Consider the following 17,025-nt stretch of genomic DNA (forward strand, 5'->3'; position numbering starts at 1 on the left):
TTCTTCTAAAAATAAAATCTTTCAGGGAACATTTTTATCTTCAATTATTTCAGTTCTACAGTAGTGAAATTATATTGGTTTCAGCAAAATTAATTGAAAATTAACCACTGAAGTCCATGGATTGCACTGTGGCAACATCAAACATGATATGTGAAAGTAATTTAGGCTGGAGTGTTATGTAGAACATGAGACCAGAATTTAGCCCTTAAGAGAAAAAAATACACCATCTAAAGTGTGTTCTAAGGAACTCCAAAAAACTGAGATTATGGTTCTCCCAGCAACCACAGTCTAGCCACCCTCTACATACAAAGTTATTTATTTCCACGTGCACTGGGTAATTCAAAATATTCAAAATGACCAAGTTCATACTGTTTGGAGAAACAATTTCAGTAGTTTGATGTATACAATTAACTTCTCAACCACAACAGTCTTAACAATGTTTGTTTTGCATCAGAGGGAAAATCCTATTAGGAGAAAGCAGGAAAAAACAAGCCTGCACATCACACTATACTCTTATTGTTCAGTTTACCTTCACATTCCAGGCACGCCCTCTAATCTCAAAAAACAAAACACAAACTCTCCTGAGCCCATTCACACCTTTCTATCTGTATTTCTTCCTTATTCCTACATTTTATATCTCCCTCAAATTCCCTCAAATTCTCTAATTCCAACTGCTTTTCTCAGGAATCATACACATATCATTAGACACCAGTAAAAAAGAAAGCCTGCTTAGTGTATATCACCTGGTCAATACCGCGTCCTTTGCATTGAAGAACAATTACTTCCAGGAGTTTGGCAGCATGGCACTCTGCATCTTCTCCTGCATCTCCTGTTAATACCTACCAATCCGAATGACAAATCAGTTTATCAATATTAATCAAAATCAGCTTTGAAAGCAAGTGCCCCTGTACCTCCATACATATATACTCAAACCTCTACATGGCATTTACATAACCATTCACCATATATTTTGGGATGAATTAAGAAAGATAAGAAATCATCTCTACAGGACACAAACAAGAAGAGATGGCTAAAGGTGAATTTAAAAATTCAGAAGAAATCTCTACAGCTCTTTATGAATGTTAGTATCTTTTATATGCTCTTTATTGCCTTTCCTTTTTTTAAGCAAAATGTTACCTAAAAGAATAATTGATGTTTTCTACATTCTGTTTTCACTTTGTGATTTCAGTTCTAATAGACACTGGCAGTTTAACAGCCTGGCAAAGTGAAGTCCTGTCTCTAGGCTAATTGCTGATTAAAAACAAGATGCATGCAATCACTCCATGTATATGTACATATGCGTGAAACTGACTGTTTCTTCTCAGTTCATTTCAACCCCAGGGCCAGTGTCAATCAAACCTGACAAAGGAGCAGAATTCTCAAACTCATAAGTTTCCTGAAAACAAGCAGGTAGCTAGATGCAGAAGACTCTATAATGCCCCAAGTCAGAGAAAAGATGCAGTGTGATCTCATACTTTATTACACACAAGAGAATAGGTAAAAAAGAGAAATATTACAAATGTGGGAAGAACTTCAGATGAGTTCGCACCTTAGCTGACAATTAGAGCACCCAATCACAAGATACAAAACCCAAGGTAATCAAGCCTCATGAATTCCTCTGCTTACTGAAATAGCTGCTCATAGAAGAGAGTCAACATAAGCAACAGCACTGCAACTTTCTCCCACAAATGTTTGTGCATATACTTTCCTATAAAAGTACGTCACTTATAAGTGTGAAGGTGTTAGGTCTATTTGAAACTCAGCTGAGACAAAACTTCATTTTGTTCTGAAATGATCAGCCACCAACTGGCATGTTCAGGTCACTCTGTTATTCTGTATGGTTGTTAAGCACCACTAATAAGCATAACAGTAAGAATCAGAAGCCTTACCTTTTTACACATAGCGTAAATGATTTCTAAATTCTTTGGGTTAGACAGTAAAGTATCAGTGTCAATGGTCACATAATTATGCAAGAGCGGCATCATATCTGGGGAAGAAGGAGAACAAAAGAGAAAAAATTACAAACTAATCCCTAAAAGTGCTAACCAATAGGGCCCTAGTCCCATAATGTAATTCATTAGCTCAGATTCCTGAACATGGTTGGAAATTCAAACTTTGCAAGTCTATGCTAACAGAATTCTTTGTAAGGTGCGCTCTGCAGGATGCATTTTCAGAATAAGAAACAGAATAGGCCTACAGTTAATCAATGAATTTGTAGTTTCATATTAACTTTGTATATATCAGTTTTCTTTGAGTTTAGGACCCCCTACAATAACTGAGCAAACTGACAGATTTGAACAAGCTTCTCCCAGCTAAATATGCTCTTGTTATACTCCCACACCAAACAGACGGTCAGGGTGTGACTCAAGTACATGATCATTTCAAACCAGGACACTAAAGGGAAGTGACCCTTAGAAGGTGGGATTTGGAGATGAATTCCCAAATGGTTGAAACATCAACAGAGTAGAAGTGGTCATACCTGCAAAGTACTCAAAGCAATCCTGCTGGAAAACCTCATATAAAACACCTAAAAGCTGCCACATTTGGGGTGAAATCATCTGGCATGTCAAGCTGTATGCCAAAGAGAGAATTTCTTCATAAAACTCTGGAGAGGAGAAACAATTTGAAGTAGGGTGCTGTAAAAGAGAAGTTTTGCTCGCAAATACCATGAAATCTCAAATGCAAGCCCTAGGTCATACAGCAACTAGAAGACAGCATTTAATAGCTAAATCAATATGTAGAAAAATAATACAAATTGGAAAAGATTCTTTTAGAGAGGCCTTATGTTGGCTATAATTGCAATGATATGCACTGTTTTTCATTATAAATGTACACTGGAAAACTATATTACCACCACACCAAAGACATTGCTTTTAAACCACTTACTGCACAATACTTTTATTATCTCAACCTTTGTTTTTCTTTAAAGGCCTTATCACAAAGCGTGCAGCTTTTTAATACAGGAAACTGATAAAATAGTAATGTAATTATGGACTATGTCCATAAAATAGTAATTTAATTGTAGACTTTGTCCTTTAACATAATTAGCCAAAACTATAATCAGAGCTGCATCTTCTGCTTTAGATCTGACCTCCAACAGATAGTAACTGACCTGACTGGTGTGAAAGAGGAGATCAGGAGAAACAAATCATAACTGAAAATTAACTTCTTTTTTTTCTCTAAAGAAGTAGCATAAAAAAAAGAGATGAAGTCCTGGACAGGAAGACAGTATTGTTCGCAATAATTAATTTTAAGAATTTTCTGTGTAAGGATGTGTAAGATTTTTCTAAAAATTAGTTTTAAAAGATACCTATAACATGTTTCTGCAAAACGAGGCCAATGATCTGCAAACAAATGCTCTCCAGCTGTTGAGTTATCTGAAATAAAAATATAAAGCAGTTTATTTAAAAAATCTAGAAAGAGAGTAATTTGATCAAGATATTTTACTAACTCCATTTAAGTGAGAAGTTCTTCAAAGCAAAATGCTTTTATCACTCTCTAAATTTAGCAATCACAAAAACATTATGAAATAAGGCCTCACTAATGTAAGTACTCACGTATTCAATAAGCAGTATTACTTTAGAACTTGTCACTTACAAAGTGTTCCGCTATTTTAATATTTCTTAATTAATGGTTATTCTACAGCTCCCACTGAAAACTCTCTGCTGCTTTTCCTGGTTACAAAGCAAAGGCAACATAAACACTATGCTCAAAGCGTTTGAGACAAGGCCTCCATTCAAAATCTTTGAAGAAGAAGGGGTTAAAAGGAAGAAAGGAAGAGAGGTTTTTGCCTCAGGTCCATGGATAGCTTCTCAGAGCAGGCTCAACAAGGGGAACACATGCAGAAATTGGGAGAATACAACTGTGTTGAGGTCAGGCAAAAGCTGTTGTGAGGCAAACAGCTGGAGTGAGCAGTTTTACCATGAGGAGATAGTTTATTAGACCTTGCTGCATTGGGCAGGGAAACTGCATTTAAGAATGATACTAAATTACAAGGAAAACTGTATGGCCACATTACAAGTCTAAGTAAAACCAGCAAATACAGGCCTTCCATTTTATTACCCACGGCCACTCATTACACACACAATCTTGCAGGATTTCAGGCTTCCTAGATCTGTTCTAGGAAAGGATTTAAGAATGTGACCCCAGCTTCTTCCACCTAACGTCAGGCAGCTGACTAAGACACTTGACTTAGAAGTGATGGTCCTCTAAGCTCCCTCCATAGATAAAAGCAAGAGGGAAAGGAACTTTTAAGGAGTTTTCAGCGTCATGTATTATTTATATATCACTTATATCACTTCTAATATCATATAAGATCCTAAGATGAAAAGCACTCTGCATGGTATTTTAGTTTGTGCTTCACACAATAGAAAAAGAAGCTGCTAAGTTCATCCTCAAAAGCTCCACTCCAGAGGTTTTCCCACCCTAAAACCTGAAGATCTACTTCAGACTATCATACCTAGTGCTCAGCTTAGCTACCAGATTTTATTGTGGTTTTCCAAAGATGCAAAGGGCTCTTAGAAAGGAATGGAAGATGTTTTGAAATCCAAAGGAAGACAATGTTCATATGAGAAAATAATTAGCATTTTAATCAAACTATTTTTAAAATTATAAGCTTCATAAAAAGATTTACTTCAGAGCTGCAATGAAACTTTCTCATTCTAAATCAAGGAAGCAAAACAACCTAGGACAAAGCACCTTTGTACTTTATGTCAACTGAGCTCAAAGTTACTGACTGACTGTGACTCTCTGGTCAGTCACTGAACTCCTTCCTACCTCAGTCAAACCCAGTGGTATGAGCCGAAAGAATCAGTCTCATTAGGAGCCAGGCAGCAATCCTAATCTTGTGCTTCCTTAAGCAGTGAGTTCAAAAAGGGGGTGGGCCTTCCCTAGTAACTTCTCTGAATATGTGAAGTGTAGATTTATACTGAACCACAACTGGGAAATCCACTGCTATCAATTCTATCCAAGAAACTGCTGGGTAAACAGCAAAATATGAGTCACCATTATCAAAAATTACCCTAATGCAAAATGTTCCTCTCTAAAATTTATTTTAAAAGTCTGTAATAACTATCCAATGAAGTGTTTACCAGAATAATGGTTATGGATTTTACCCTCAAGAGATAAATTCCCCTCAAAGGTGAGGGCTAAACAGTTCAGAAATCACAAACACAAACCAGGCTTTAAATTCATTTTTGTCAGAGATCATTTGCTACTAATTCACCATCCTACCTACAGTAAATAAATATTCATGTCAGTTCAAGGGATGAAACATACACAGAAGTGGTTTGTTATCATGAATGAAAGGCACAGATGGAATAGCAGGAGAAAAGATGTATAAAAAAAATCTCACCTCCTTGTGGTCTTCCACAACTGTCAAGATAGTGTCAATTGTGTGCAAGATGCCCATGGCCATAACTGTTTTGTCCTCCACTTCCTCATATTCCTCACTCTGAAGTACTTTACCAAATATTTCAGCCTATGAAAGAAAAGCAACCAATCTGATATTCAAGAGCCAACCTACTATTCTAATTTGTTACGCAAAACCAAGACAGCAAATGAAAAAGCAGTAATGCCTTATCTGTAACAGAACTGTCAGTGCTGAAAAATATGCTCCTTACTTTTGAAAGCGGAATATATATTATGAACACTATAAATGGAACTTTTATAAGGATCACTTTAAACAACATGCATTTCAAACAAAGCTCATAAAATGTTTACCAAACCAGTCATGTGCCTGTGACTGATCTGTTACTCTACTATTGTCTCTTACCAGGTGTTGTGTCATGTCAACAGCGATGGTAGCTACCTCTTGACTGTACTCACAGATCATCTTCTGGATTACATTTGTAAGATCATCATTTTCCGTCTCTCTAACAATGTGTAAGAGCTCTTGCATAACTGGCCTTACATATGGTTTCACATATTCTTTGGCTAAAAAGACAATCCAAATGAGACAAGATCAACTATTCATAAACAGCAAACACACAGTACCTCAAAATTACCAGGTGCCTGACTATTCTTGAATAAAATCATTTAAACAAAATTAATTCACAAAAAAAAGCAATTAGTCAAGGCATTTCTACAGCCCACAGCTAGTAAACTAACAAAGTAATTAAATAAATTGTACCTTCACCACATTCAATACTGAAAAGCCACCTACAACAGTATCCACTCTTCTGGGGGAATATGTGCCCTCATACACAGAGGGCATTCAGTCTTAAACATACACACTACTTCACTTCATTAAAAAGAAAACAAAGACAGGTATTATTTACTCTGTTAAATGAAATATGCTGAGTCTATGTTCTTTTTTGCAGAAACCTGTCAGAAATTTTGGGATGTACACAGTAGCTAACGGACAAGTGAAACTCTAAACATGATGAAATGGCCAGAAGACTATATCTTTAAATGCTAGAAATGTTTAAATACATCTGCACCAAATTATAACAACTTCTCCATCAAAAAAAACAGGTCAGTATATACAGTCAATGAACCACTTTAGCTTACCTTGCTCCTGGTTGCTTATTAATGTCTGAAGAGCTATTGCAGCTTCTACTTTGACAGGCATTTCCTTATCTTCAATCAGGCTCTTCTTTGCTAACTCTACTGCATTCCTTAAGTTTAGCTCATTGTGGAATTTCAAAGCACTGAATGAATGAAGAACCCAACAGGACTGCATGGCAAAAAGAAAAGCAAGTTAGGGGCTACTGCAATTTCTAACGTTTTTAAACTAATTTAAAAATGATGCTAACCATCTCTGTCTGTTCGCATATGCTGTTTTGTTTCCTTAATTATGGTGTATTCATGCAATAACACATAATACAGTTTTTGCATTCAAGTAATTCTTTCTTTTACTTCCCCAAATTCCAGTAAATTCAGTAAGCACATAATTGACATTCACAGTTTTAGTGCTTCTGGGGAAAATCAGAACAGAAATTTAAGAAAATTAGTAACTTCTTTCTGACTGATATGGACATTCAGGGATTTTGTCCAAGCTACACTTAAACTGGCAGCATCTACTCTGTAAAAACCCTACCCGTTTTTCACAGCTGTCAACAGCTTGAGTTATTGGGATCTGCTAAGGAAAAATGGTCATAAAATGGCCTTTATAGGTCACCATACAACCACTGCTCAAATTGTCCAGTCTGATCAAAGACATGGGCAATAACACAACACAGACTTTCTATCAATTCCTTTAACTGACAAATCATTTTTTAAATCAAAATGCTGAAAAACTACTGTACAAGTTAGTTGTTTGAAAGTATTATGTATTTGGATTGCTTTATTTCTTTTATTAACATCCAGAAAGAAGTTAAACTGCAAGGGAAAAAATCATGGCAAATATTGAAATTGATGTACTTTGTGAACTTACTCTAGCTCTGAGGTACCCCAGGTTAGACATGAACAATGGAAATACATGATTCTGTAACATCAGCTCCATTTGATCCTTGAATACACTCTTCTGTTGGTGTAAATAAAAATTTATTTTGGAGACTATTCATTTTATATACTCCATTTTAGCCAGTAATCTGTTTTAACCAACTTGTGAACCATCGGAAAATACAATGACTTGTAAACCTAATAAAAGTATTCTCTATCTCAAGAAGAGATCTACGTCTCATACCCTAAGCTGAAAAAACATTGCGAGGATAGTAAGTCAAAAGCCGGACAAGTGAAGAACTTGTATATATAATGTTGAAATCTACATTACTGTTTATAATACTGTACCTGGAATTTTTATTTTTTCTAACACAATTGATTCCAGCAGATTTTTACTCTTAAAAATGACTCAGGACCAAGCCTAGTATTCCCAGGCCTCCTACAAAGGAGTACATACATAGTTGAAGATAAATATAAGCTTTAGTATGAAACAGAGTTGAGGTTCAAATGCCCTGCTTTAACTATAAATAGTAAAAACAGTTATTTTACACACTACAACAATAACTTGCATCTTTTTACATACTAATTGGTCAACTAAGATAATCCCTTTGTGATAGAAATCTCCTTGTCTGGAGAAGGATATTCAATGAAAACTGTTCCTCATTATTCCAAACTTGGCAAATCCCAAGATATTCACAGGAAGCCAGGACCACCAGCATGGAGACTTGGGACTTTTCTAGCATCTATAGCTCCAGCATATTAGAAAGGATGTATGCTGGGGACTGTGCAACCATCTAAAGGAATGACTAAGATATGAAGAGGGTGAAAGGGCATATACAATACAAAATACATCTTAAGTGATCACAGTTTTACTTCACTAATCCATACATCAGTTTTTTCCACATGGATTTCCAAACCTTCAAGGAGGCAGATGAAGAACTGGGGAGAAAAAACAATACAGAGAAGGGAAAAGAATTTTCCCTTCTGCACACAGGTTAGAGATTTGCACGTATTAAACTGGAGTCTCTGTGGAGATGCAGATGGCTAAATCAGAGTCATAGTGTGTATAAGCTAGTTACAATCCCTATCTCAGTCAACTCACAAGTCAGAAGACACTTACAAATCAAATATTTTATGCAGAAACAGTTCACAGAATTCTTCAGTCTGACAAATCTCAAATACAAGAAATTCAGAGTAGAGAGAGGCAGTGTTTGGGAATCACTACTCTTTTATAAAGTGTATTATAACCTCATGTTTCAAGGCTGAAATTTTCAAATAGGAGCAGTATACTGGAATAAATCCCCCTTTTTCCTCAGGACAGCGATAAATGGGTTTAAAAACCCCCATTCAACATAAAAGGCTCCTCCCAACAGGGACAATGTCTTCCTCTTCACTGTTATACCCCAACAGGAGGGAGGGCGTTTACATTCCAATGCAATCTACAAACATTTTGCAAAAGGTTATTGACGTTCCAGGATTTCATATCAGCTGATGGACAGGTACATTAGCAAAAAGCAAAAGGTAAATGCTGGTAACATATTCCTTTTATATGAAGGCTAGATGACACAACCTGTACAGAAAGAAAACTTACATAAAATAAATTTTTTGCATACTTTCAAAAGGAAGCCTCCAGCACGAGGCCTCCATTCTCATTCTAAAAGTGACGACTTTTCAGCAGTTACTTTTGACATGGAGAGAGGGCATACCTTGGACTCCATACTCTACAAAAGCATAAGGGAAACTGTAATGAATATTACCTTATAGAACAAAAGTGTGGATTAAAAGTGTATTCAAACTTCAGAAAAATACTCAACCTTGTGAAGATACTGTGATATAAAGAATGGAGGAAGGACAGAAGCTCTGTGCTCCTTCCACTTATTTGCAAAATGCTCAACTGGCTGATGCAATGAGACTTAAAGCCACATATTGTACAGTAAGAAGGCTGAAAACTAGACAAAACATTCCTGCAATGTGTTAAGTAAATATTTTCCTGGAAACAGAAGCAGCCCACAATAGTGTAAGCTGTTGGGGGTTTTGCTAAAGGATCATAAGCAATGTTATTGATGGAATGCATATTTGTTTTCTTAACACCCTTCTATTTTACTAGTAAAGCAGGAGAGGACCAAGGGACTGTTCCATAGCAAAAAAGTGGAGTTTTGGAGAAACTTGGAAGAAAAATCTGGGTTTAAAATGGGAAGATAAAAAACAGCAAAGAATGTTAATAATTTTAAAGAAACAAACTGTCAAATTCTTACTATACAGTGCAATCTCTCTACAGACTTCATAAATATGATTAAGGGCTAGGCATACTTTATAGGCTAACCTTTTGGGGAGGAGGGGAAACTGCAGTTGATAACAAGAATTACAAACATAAACCTATTTCACTTCCTTACCCACTTACCTTCAGTAAAATATCAGCTAGGGATCCTATAACATGCAATGCTCCATCTTTTTTCCTTGGATCAATGTTTGGCTCTGTCAGAATCTGGTAGCAATATGCCATCATTTTTGGTAATACCTATATACAAGACAGAAAACACAAGATTTCCTTTTGTCAATGAGGTATCTAAACCAAATTATTTCAATAACATTGTTTTAGTTAAAAGATCCATATGATTTTTATAAGTAGATATTTTAACTTGGCCCAAGTAACTGTGAGGTACTACGTGTAGCACCTTTCCACAGTTAAAATTTAAAAGCTTCTTTTTTCAGCTTTTCACCCATACTTGTCAAAATTAAATTCATCTCCTTGAAATTTCACATTAGTAACTAAGGTATTTTTTTTGTTTTGCAGCAAATCAAAAAAGGTGATGAAAAGACAAGAGGCTCAAACAGTGTAGGTACGTCACTGATTTTTTTTTCCTCCTTACTTCCCTTCTGGCTTGTGCTATACATATATAAATATATGCGCGTGTGTATGTACATACATGCATGAACATATATATATTTAAGAACAGCTTGGACTAGAAGCTGAAGTTGTCTTCATGACTGATTTTAGTCTGTTGGTTTTGGCAATAACTTGTATATTTGACTAGATTTGGAAAGGTTTCTTGGCAACATCAATTATTTAATCTGGTTTCCACATACATTATGTGCTTTGTTGATTTTGTGAAATTTTATGACATTTGTGCATCTCTGTAGAAATTATGAAAACAAAGAGGTCAGAAGGCAAGGACTGTTTTGACAACAGAGAAGTAGAAAGGTCATAGGCTATTCCACCTGACATAAAGACTATGCTCTTCTCTGAAAATTTATCTAGAAAAGAAACTCCATGCTTACTGTATATCAAAATGGCATCCAAAAAAAAATTAGCAGCTTTAGCAAACTGACACATATTTTTCAGGGCTAGGCTGACTTCCCTTTGCACATATCACTGTAAGCATAGACAGATCTACAGAAAAGTTATGTCCTCATTTACAGAGCAGCCGTATGGAATTGGTTTCATTCTTGCTAATTTCATTGCTGTCAGCAGGATTTTAAATAGCATCAGTGAAAATTAACAAGGATCAGGTTCACTTTTCCCCCTGCTCCAGTTTGGGAAGCTCTGAACAGCCGTGACAGAGAGGCAGTTTGTAAACTTGGGAAAGTATCACTACATCTGTTCCAGCTCAGTTTGTATCTGGCAGGTTAACTGTTCAGCTGCAAGCGGAATCCTTTTATTTGTTTGTTTACTTGTTTACATTTTAGTTCTGCCAAAATTGATAGCACTCAGCCGGGAAAGCGTCTGACTATCTACTAGTAAGCAGGTTTTTCAAGAACACCTTTCTGTAGCAACTTGAAATTTAAGGAAAGATAATATTTTTAAGGAAACTTCAAACCATTATGAAGAATTAGTTCCATACCTCTTTTCTCTTCTTTGCTGCAGTATAAAGGAGATTCTGTGCTGCTGTTGTAGTGGACGCATAATCCTCAAATACATCTAACAAATTAAAAAAAAAAAAAAGAAAGAAATATCTCCTTCACTGAATACAACATAACAGTAAAATTCTGATAAACCACTTTGTCTTTCTGGGACATCACAAAATCGGGATGACTGCATAACTTCAAAACCCTTCATGGATGTTTTCACTTCATGGTTAAAGCATTTGGACCCAAGTTTAGGTCACATACGAAAGCATTTACTTCTTGCCTTCCTAACCTACTGACCACTCATCATTCTCTTTATTAGGAATGCATTATTTATTCATTAGCTCTTTTGAGAGCATGTATTTAAGGGATGAAAAATTCTGGCTTTTTTAATTAAAACCATTATAGAAAGAACACCTCTGCATTCCAGTGCCATCTGTATATCATATGTACACAATTTTGGATTGATTTTATTAAAATCTCATGGGAAACTTTGTATGTAAAAAATACTTGGATCTGGGGGAATCTTAAATCTGCTGAAAGTTGAAGCTTTTTAGCTTCTTTCATTACAAGTAAACCTCCTTTAATCATATTGAAAATGTAACTTATACCTTGAAAAATAACAATCTGTGCTGCCAAACATGTTCTAGCCCAAACACCTCTACACAAATCGAATTAAATAAAAAAAATCTAGAAAGATAATCTCAAAATGTGGTTGAAATTACACAATAACTTCTCCTGAGATCTTGAAGATAAAAAATGATTAAAAAAATACTACCATACTACTGAAATTCTTGTTCTAGACCAAAATACTAAACTTCAATTAAATGTACTTTTATGTTTGTTTTTTTACCTCCCATAATAATTCAAAACTGTATTTAATTGTCTCAGCTATACATAAAAATAGGATTCATTGTTTGCATAGAAAGAACTGAATTCAGATATTGAAAACCAGCTACGTATTTGCACCTCAGTGACCAACACTATCTTGTGATTCATTATTTTTCTATAATAGCCCTCCAAGTTTTTTTTAGTTATTCTATGAACACTTAAATTCTGTTTTTACATATGCTAGTCAAAAATCAACTAACTAAAAATTCCCAGATGCTACATGTCTCTGTGCTGCTTGGCTTACTCCAATTTTCCAGTTCAATTTGCTATATTTTTAAAGTACCCTTCTCTTTTCAATGACACGAATCTCGTAGTACGAGTAATTATTCATAATATGTTCAATGTGATATTCCCAAGTTTTTGCACCGCCTTTTTAAAGAATACGTTTTTCTAATTATTTCACAATTTAGTAAAAACAATTGGCAAAATATACTGAAAATATGAACCATTTTCAACAGGGAAAGAGCAAGTCAGGCCTCTTCTGGTCAAAGTGAGAGCTGCAAGAGCTTGCGGCCAGCTGTCATGCCTGTGCCGAGTTAACAACTTTGCATTCTGAAACTCACGTTGCCAAGTTAGTCAGCCAGTCTCCTGGGCTGCACAGGACACATCTGAAGTGGCAAACCAGCTCTCAGAGGATCATGTAGCTTAAGAGCACTAGCCAAAAGGCCAAAACTCGCTCAGTCTGCCTTCTTTTAACTACAGATGGGTGAGATTTAAGAAACCAATTTTCTCTTTCTATTGTTCATGAACACTGGTAAAGATAGAGAAATTACAGTGGCAAATGCAGGCATCCCATGACTGGGACTGCAGTTACAGTGAAAGCAGAAAATAAGTGCTAAGTACAAACATTTACCAAATTTCATGCGGATATATTCATATGGATCCTCTTGCCAGAGTTCTTCATCCTCATCTTTGTAGCACATTAGGGAGAATATCACGTCTTCTGTTATACTCTAATATTAGAGAAGTTAAATACATGTAAGTACAAGAAAATCAAATTCCAGCACAGCCTCCCTCCACTATGAACTAATTTACTAGACCTACTTTTCTGCGAAGAGTAAAATTCTTTCAACCAGTGCTCTTTTATTTTGGCTAGCAGAGATAATCTTGTAATACACATGCCTTCCTTTTGCAGCAGACCTAGACAGCAGGAACAATATAATCTGACTTTACTCTAATCCGGTGCCACACACAAAATACACTTCAGGACAAAGTTTACAAACAGAAGAACACAGATTTCTGCCGAAGGAGCTCACAATGCAACGCTTACATAAGAACGGGTTTCAAAGTTGTTCCTCTTAACATTCATGGGACAAGGGAATTTACGACATGAAAAAAATAAAAGTATGAAAATCACTTTTCACTTGTTCTTATACATACTAATTATAAAATAAGTCCTTAAAATAGAGGTTCAGTTCCTTATACTTCATGTTTTCTTTGGTCACTATCTTGCACTACCATCAATTATGAATTTCCAAACCCACGGTCATTTCTAAACACTAACAACTGATAAAAGCCAGAACATTAAGATTTTGTTGCAGACTTCAGCAAAAGAAAGAACTGGTGGAATAGAATCTTTATTTCAGTTAACAATATTTGCAATAAATAGTAGTAAAAACTAATCACATCAGTGTAGAAATGCTATTTTTCCCCAGGTTGACTGCTGCATGAGAGATTCATGAAATCTTTAAAACGGAAAAAAAAATTTTTTTTTTAATCATCCTGATGACATTCGGTGTTTATGACTGGGTTTTATGCACTGACCTGTATGTGTGGCTTCATCTGCTTCCATGTTACAGAATGAATGACACCTTGGTTCAGATAATTTAATGTTTGTTGAAGGACACGTGGAGCAACATAGTCTTTTTGTCTGTATTGGTCTAAGATTTTTAAAAGAACCTAAAGAAATAACAAATTGATATTTTTAAAGGAAGACCACATACTATATTTTACGCATACGTGTGCAGTGGACCCCCTCAGTGAATATACATGGACAGATAAATTAGTTTTACAGCAAAAGTTCCAGTGTTAGCAACCACTGCAATGCCTTTGATCCAAAGGTTGAAAATCATTTTAAACTTTAAGAATCTGGTACTGCAAGCATTTGTTTATGTGTTTACCTTTGCTACTCTAAATAATCCCACAATGTGATCACTTGTTATTGTAAACCAAAGCTACACTTAAATATTCACGGACTCACAGTTTACATACACCTCAGCAAAATTTGGAATAGGTAAGGAAAAGGTATAGGCAGGAGATTTTCAAATTTGAGTGCCTACAGGTTGGTTTCTAAATCTAAATCTATTCATTTGTAAAGGGCAGGCCTCTAAAGAAAATAAATGACCGTGGAAGAACAATGATAAAAATAGAAATACTAAGCTAAACAGGAAAACTAGGTTAGCACCTAAATCCGTTAATCAGAAGAGATGCCAAAACCTTAAACTCGGCTACCTGTTGTAACAATCAGATAGTATCACCTAGCATGCTACCACAAACTCTATTGCACAATGCTTCTTTATTATAAAGGCTTGCTACACTAAAAAAACACTACAGTACAAAGTCACTAATCTGCACTAACAGCAAATGAACTATATGTGTTAATAAATGTAAAGAATTGGCAAGTACATGAATAACAATAAAGGACAATTCATATAAAATATTCCTAAGTCATCTATTTTCAGAAGGACAATTCTGCTTCATAATTCTTCACAGCACTCTAATCAACCTTATTTTGAACATAACACCTTCCTTGGCGTACTGCATCTTCTCTTAGTCTTTTATACCATACACTCCTTGGACAAGGATTGTCTGTATCTGATATAGACTCTAGTATGATGTCAGCACTTAACAAGTGATAAATAAGTAATGAAGGCTTAGTAATGTAATAATGCATGATAGCACTGTAACTCTGCAGAGAAATGCAATGAATCAGCATTTAAGAGGCAGAAATGGAAGAAACGTGCAGATCATCCAGTCCATTTGTCTTGAAAGATTAGCTGCTCCTTTTGCTACAGTCTTTTAGCAGAGGTAAATTTTAAGTATTTCAAATTACCATTGCCCATGGGAATCTATTTCATCACTCAGGAGTTAACCATTGCAAAGAGTTTAGAATAAATAATAAACTGTTTCCCCTTTCTGCTTATTTCATACTTACAGTCTTACCACAAACATTTCTCTCCTTCTTTAGTTCTTATCATTTACATATATCCACAGAATGAATACACTGATTGATAAACTGCTTTTTTGTCAAAATGGATGGAGAAAAGTCATTTTGCTTTTTCACAACATCTTGGTATTTTGAAATCTAGTTCAATTCTGACTTCAAGTGACAACAACAGTTTGGCATCCTTCATAAAAGACACTGAAAATTTAAACTTGTGAGAAGCCTGCAGATGCCATGTCAGGGACATTTCATCTGGCAGTGTGCTGAGGAGCCACATACCCTGGAAATATAAATTATCCAAAGAGCTGTCACTTGATAACAAGCTTTCCCAGGTGTTTGTCAGGGTTTACAGGCCAAAGAAAATCAAGAGCCTAGAATCATGAGCAGGAGAGACTACTGCATTCTCCCGGCTTCTTAGGAGCCTGTTACGTAACCATGTTATATGTAACCCAAAAGCCTGGATGCCCAAGAGCATCTTTTGAGCCAAAAACCTGGGAACTACCGCTCCCAGTCATCCAGTATACAGCAGGCCAAATGAGAAACAGGAGGAGCTGTGCCAGAAACATCTGAGCTTGGGAGCCAACATTCTCAGGGTTTCCAGGCACCCAATTCCTATAGCCATTCCACCAAATCAGGGAGATGCTGGAAGTCTGGAAGCCCAGGTTCCAAGGGGCCGGCAGCTGAGCTGGCAGAAAAACACAGAAAATTCTGAAAGGAATTGCCTCTCTTCTATGCAACTTTATCAAAACTGAATTGTCTCCGCAATACAATGTTTATCACAAGCAAGCAGCATTCCCCAACAGAAATAATTTTTCTTGCAAACTGAATTTATGCTATATTTTCATAAAACTTGCCTTCTAGGCATGTAATAACTTTTATTGTTGTTCTCAAAACACCTTCCAATCTGCTTATATCTTCCAGAAATAAAACAGTCAGGCCAGAATCCAGTGTTCCTAGGCTGCTTGCAGCAAAAGTACTTACTAAAGACCAGCCTGAAAATACATCCTCCTGTGACGTGATGCCTCTGCATCATTGTTTTTTTCTGTCAGATATATCTAGAACATTTATACACAATACTAACACCTGCCTTTTCAGTACTCACCTTTTCTGAGAATTTACTGTGCAGCTTTTTTGAATCACTGAAAATTTGTGTTATTATACCTCAGTTGAGGATACCACTAAAAAGAGTTCTAAAGAACTTCTCAATGACCACAGTGAAAATTTGCCTGACTGTTCAGTTTTGTTTCCTGATTGGACTTCTATATGAGTGCCCTATTGAAAAATAAAAGTTTGTTCAGCAAAAATGATCTAATTCAGAAACAAATTAATTGTTCTTACCTGTTGTATTCCTACAGCATATGTTTTTAAGAAAAACTCAGAGAATTCAAAGTATTCTTTAGTTACATTTCCGGGACTTCCATACCTTTAAAAAAGAAGAGAACACAGATATTTACACTGTGAGAAGTCTTGTGCGTCAGGAAAACATAGTACTTTTCAATACACAAAGGACCCTGAGCAGCCGTCCATCCCCAAGGAATCCTCTTCCACAAATATCCTTCTAGGCCATTATCTCCTACACTATGCTCCACCTTCCTTTTCTTTTCTTAGATCCTCCTGAAGTACAATACCATAGCCAGGTAAATATAGATGCTTTTTTGTCACAAGATACGTAACTTCCATGCTTTTGGATTACTTTTCAAATCTTTCCATGCCTTTATACTTGATAATATAAGCATTGGTAA

At 35.8% G+C, this 17,025-nt stretch overlaps 1 protein-coding gene across 1 annotated transcript in view; it reads right to left on the reverse strand.

Moving 5' to 3' along the window:
- Positions 1–17,025, reverse strand: part of IPO8 (importin 8) — a 47,040-nt gene that overhangs the window by 13,211 nt on the left and 16,804 nt on the right. Inside the window, exons 8-20 of the mRNA XM_013947785.2 lie at positions 16,622–16,706; positions 13,885–14,019; positions 12,974–13,073; positions 11,226–11,302; positions 9,785–9,901; positions 7,376–7,465; positions 6,511–6,676; positions 5,774–5,934; positions 5,354–5,479; positions 3,311–3,377; positions 2,480–2,605; positions 1,890–1,987; positions 744–839 (exon numbers count right to left, since the gene is read on the reverse strand). Of these exons, the coding sequence (XP_013803239.1) occupies positions 744–839; positions 1,890–1,987; positions 2,480–2,605; positions 3,311–3,377; positions 5,354–5,479; positions 5,774–5,934; positions 6,511–6,676; positions 7,376–7,465; positions 9,785–9,901; positions 11,226–11,302; positions 12,974–13,073; positions 13,885–14,019; positions 16,622–16,706 (1,444 nt within the window). The remainder of the gene's footprint in view (positions 1–743; positions 840–1,889; positions 1,988–2,479; positions 2,606–3,310; positions 3,378–5,353; positions 5,480–5,773; positions 5,935–6,510; positions 6,677–7,375; positions 7,466–9,784; positions 9,902–11,225; positions 11,303–12,973; positions 13,074–13,884; positions 14,020–16,621; positions 16,707–17,025) is intronic.

This window comes from Apteryx mantelli, chromosome 1 (genome assembly GCF_036417845.1).
Source record: "Apteryx mantelli isolate bAptMan1 chromosome 1, bAptMan1.hap1, whole genome shotgun sequence".
Lineage (NCBI taxonomy): Eukaryota > Metazoa > Chordata > Aves > Apterygiformes > Apterygidae > Apteryx > Apteryx mantelli.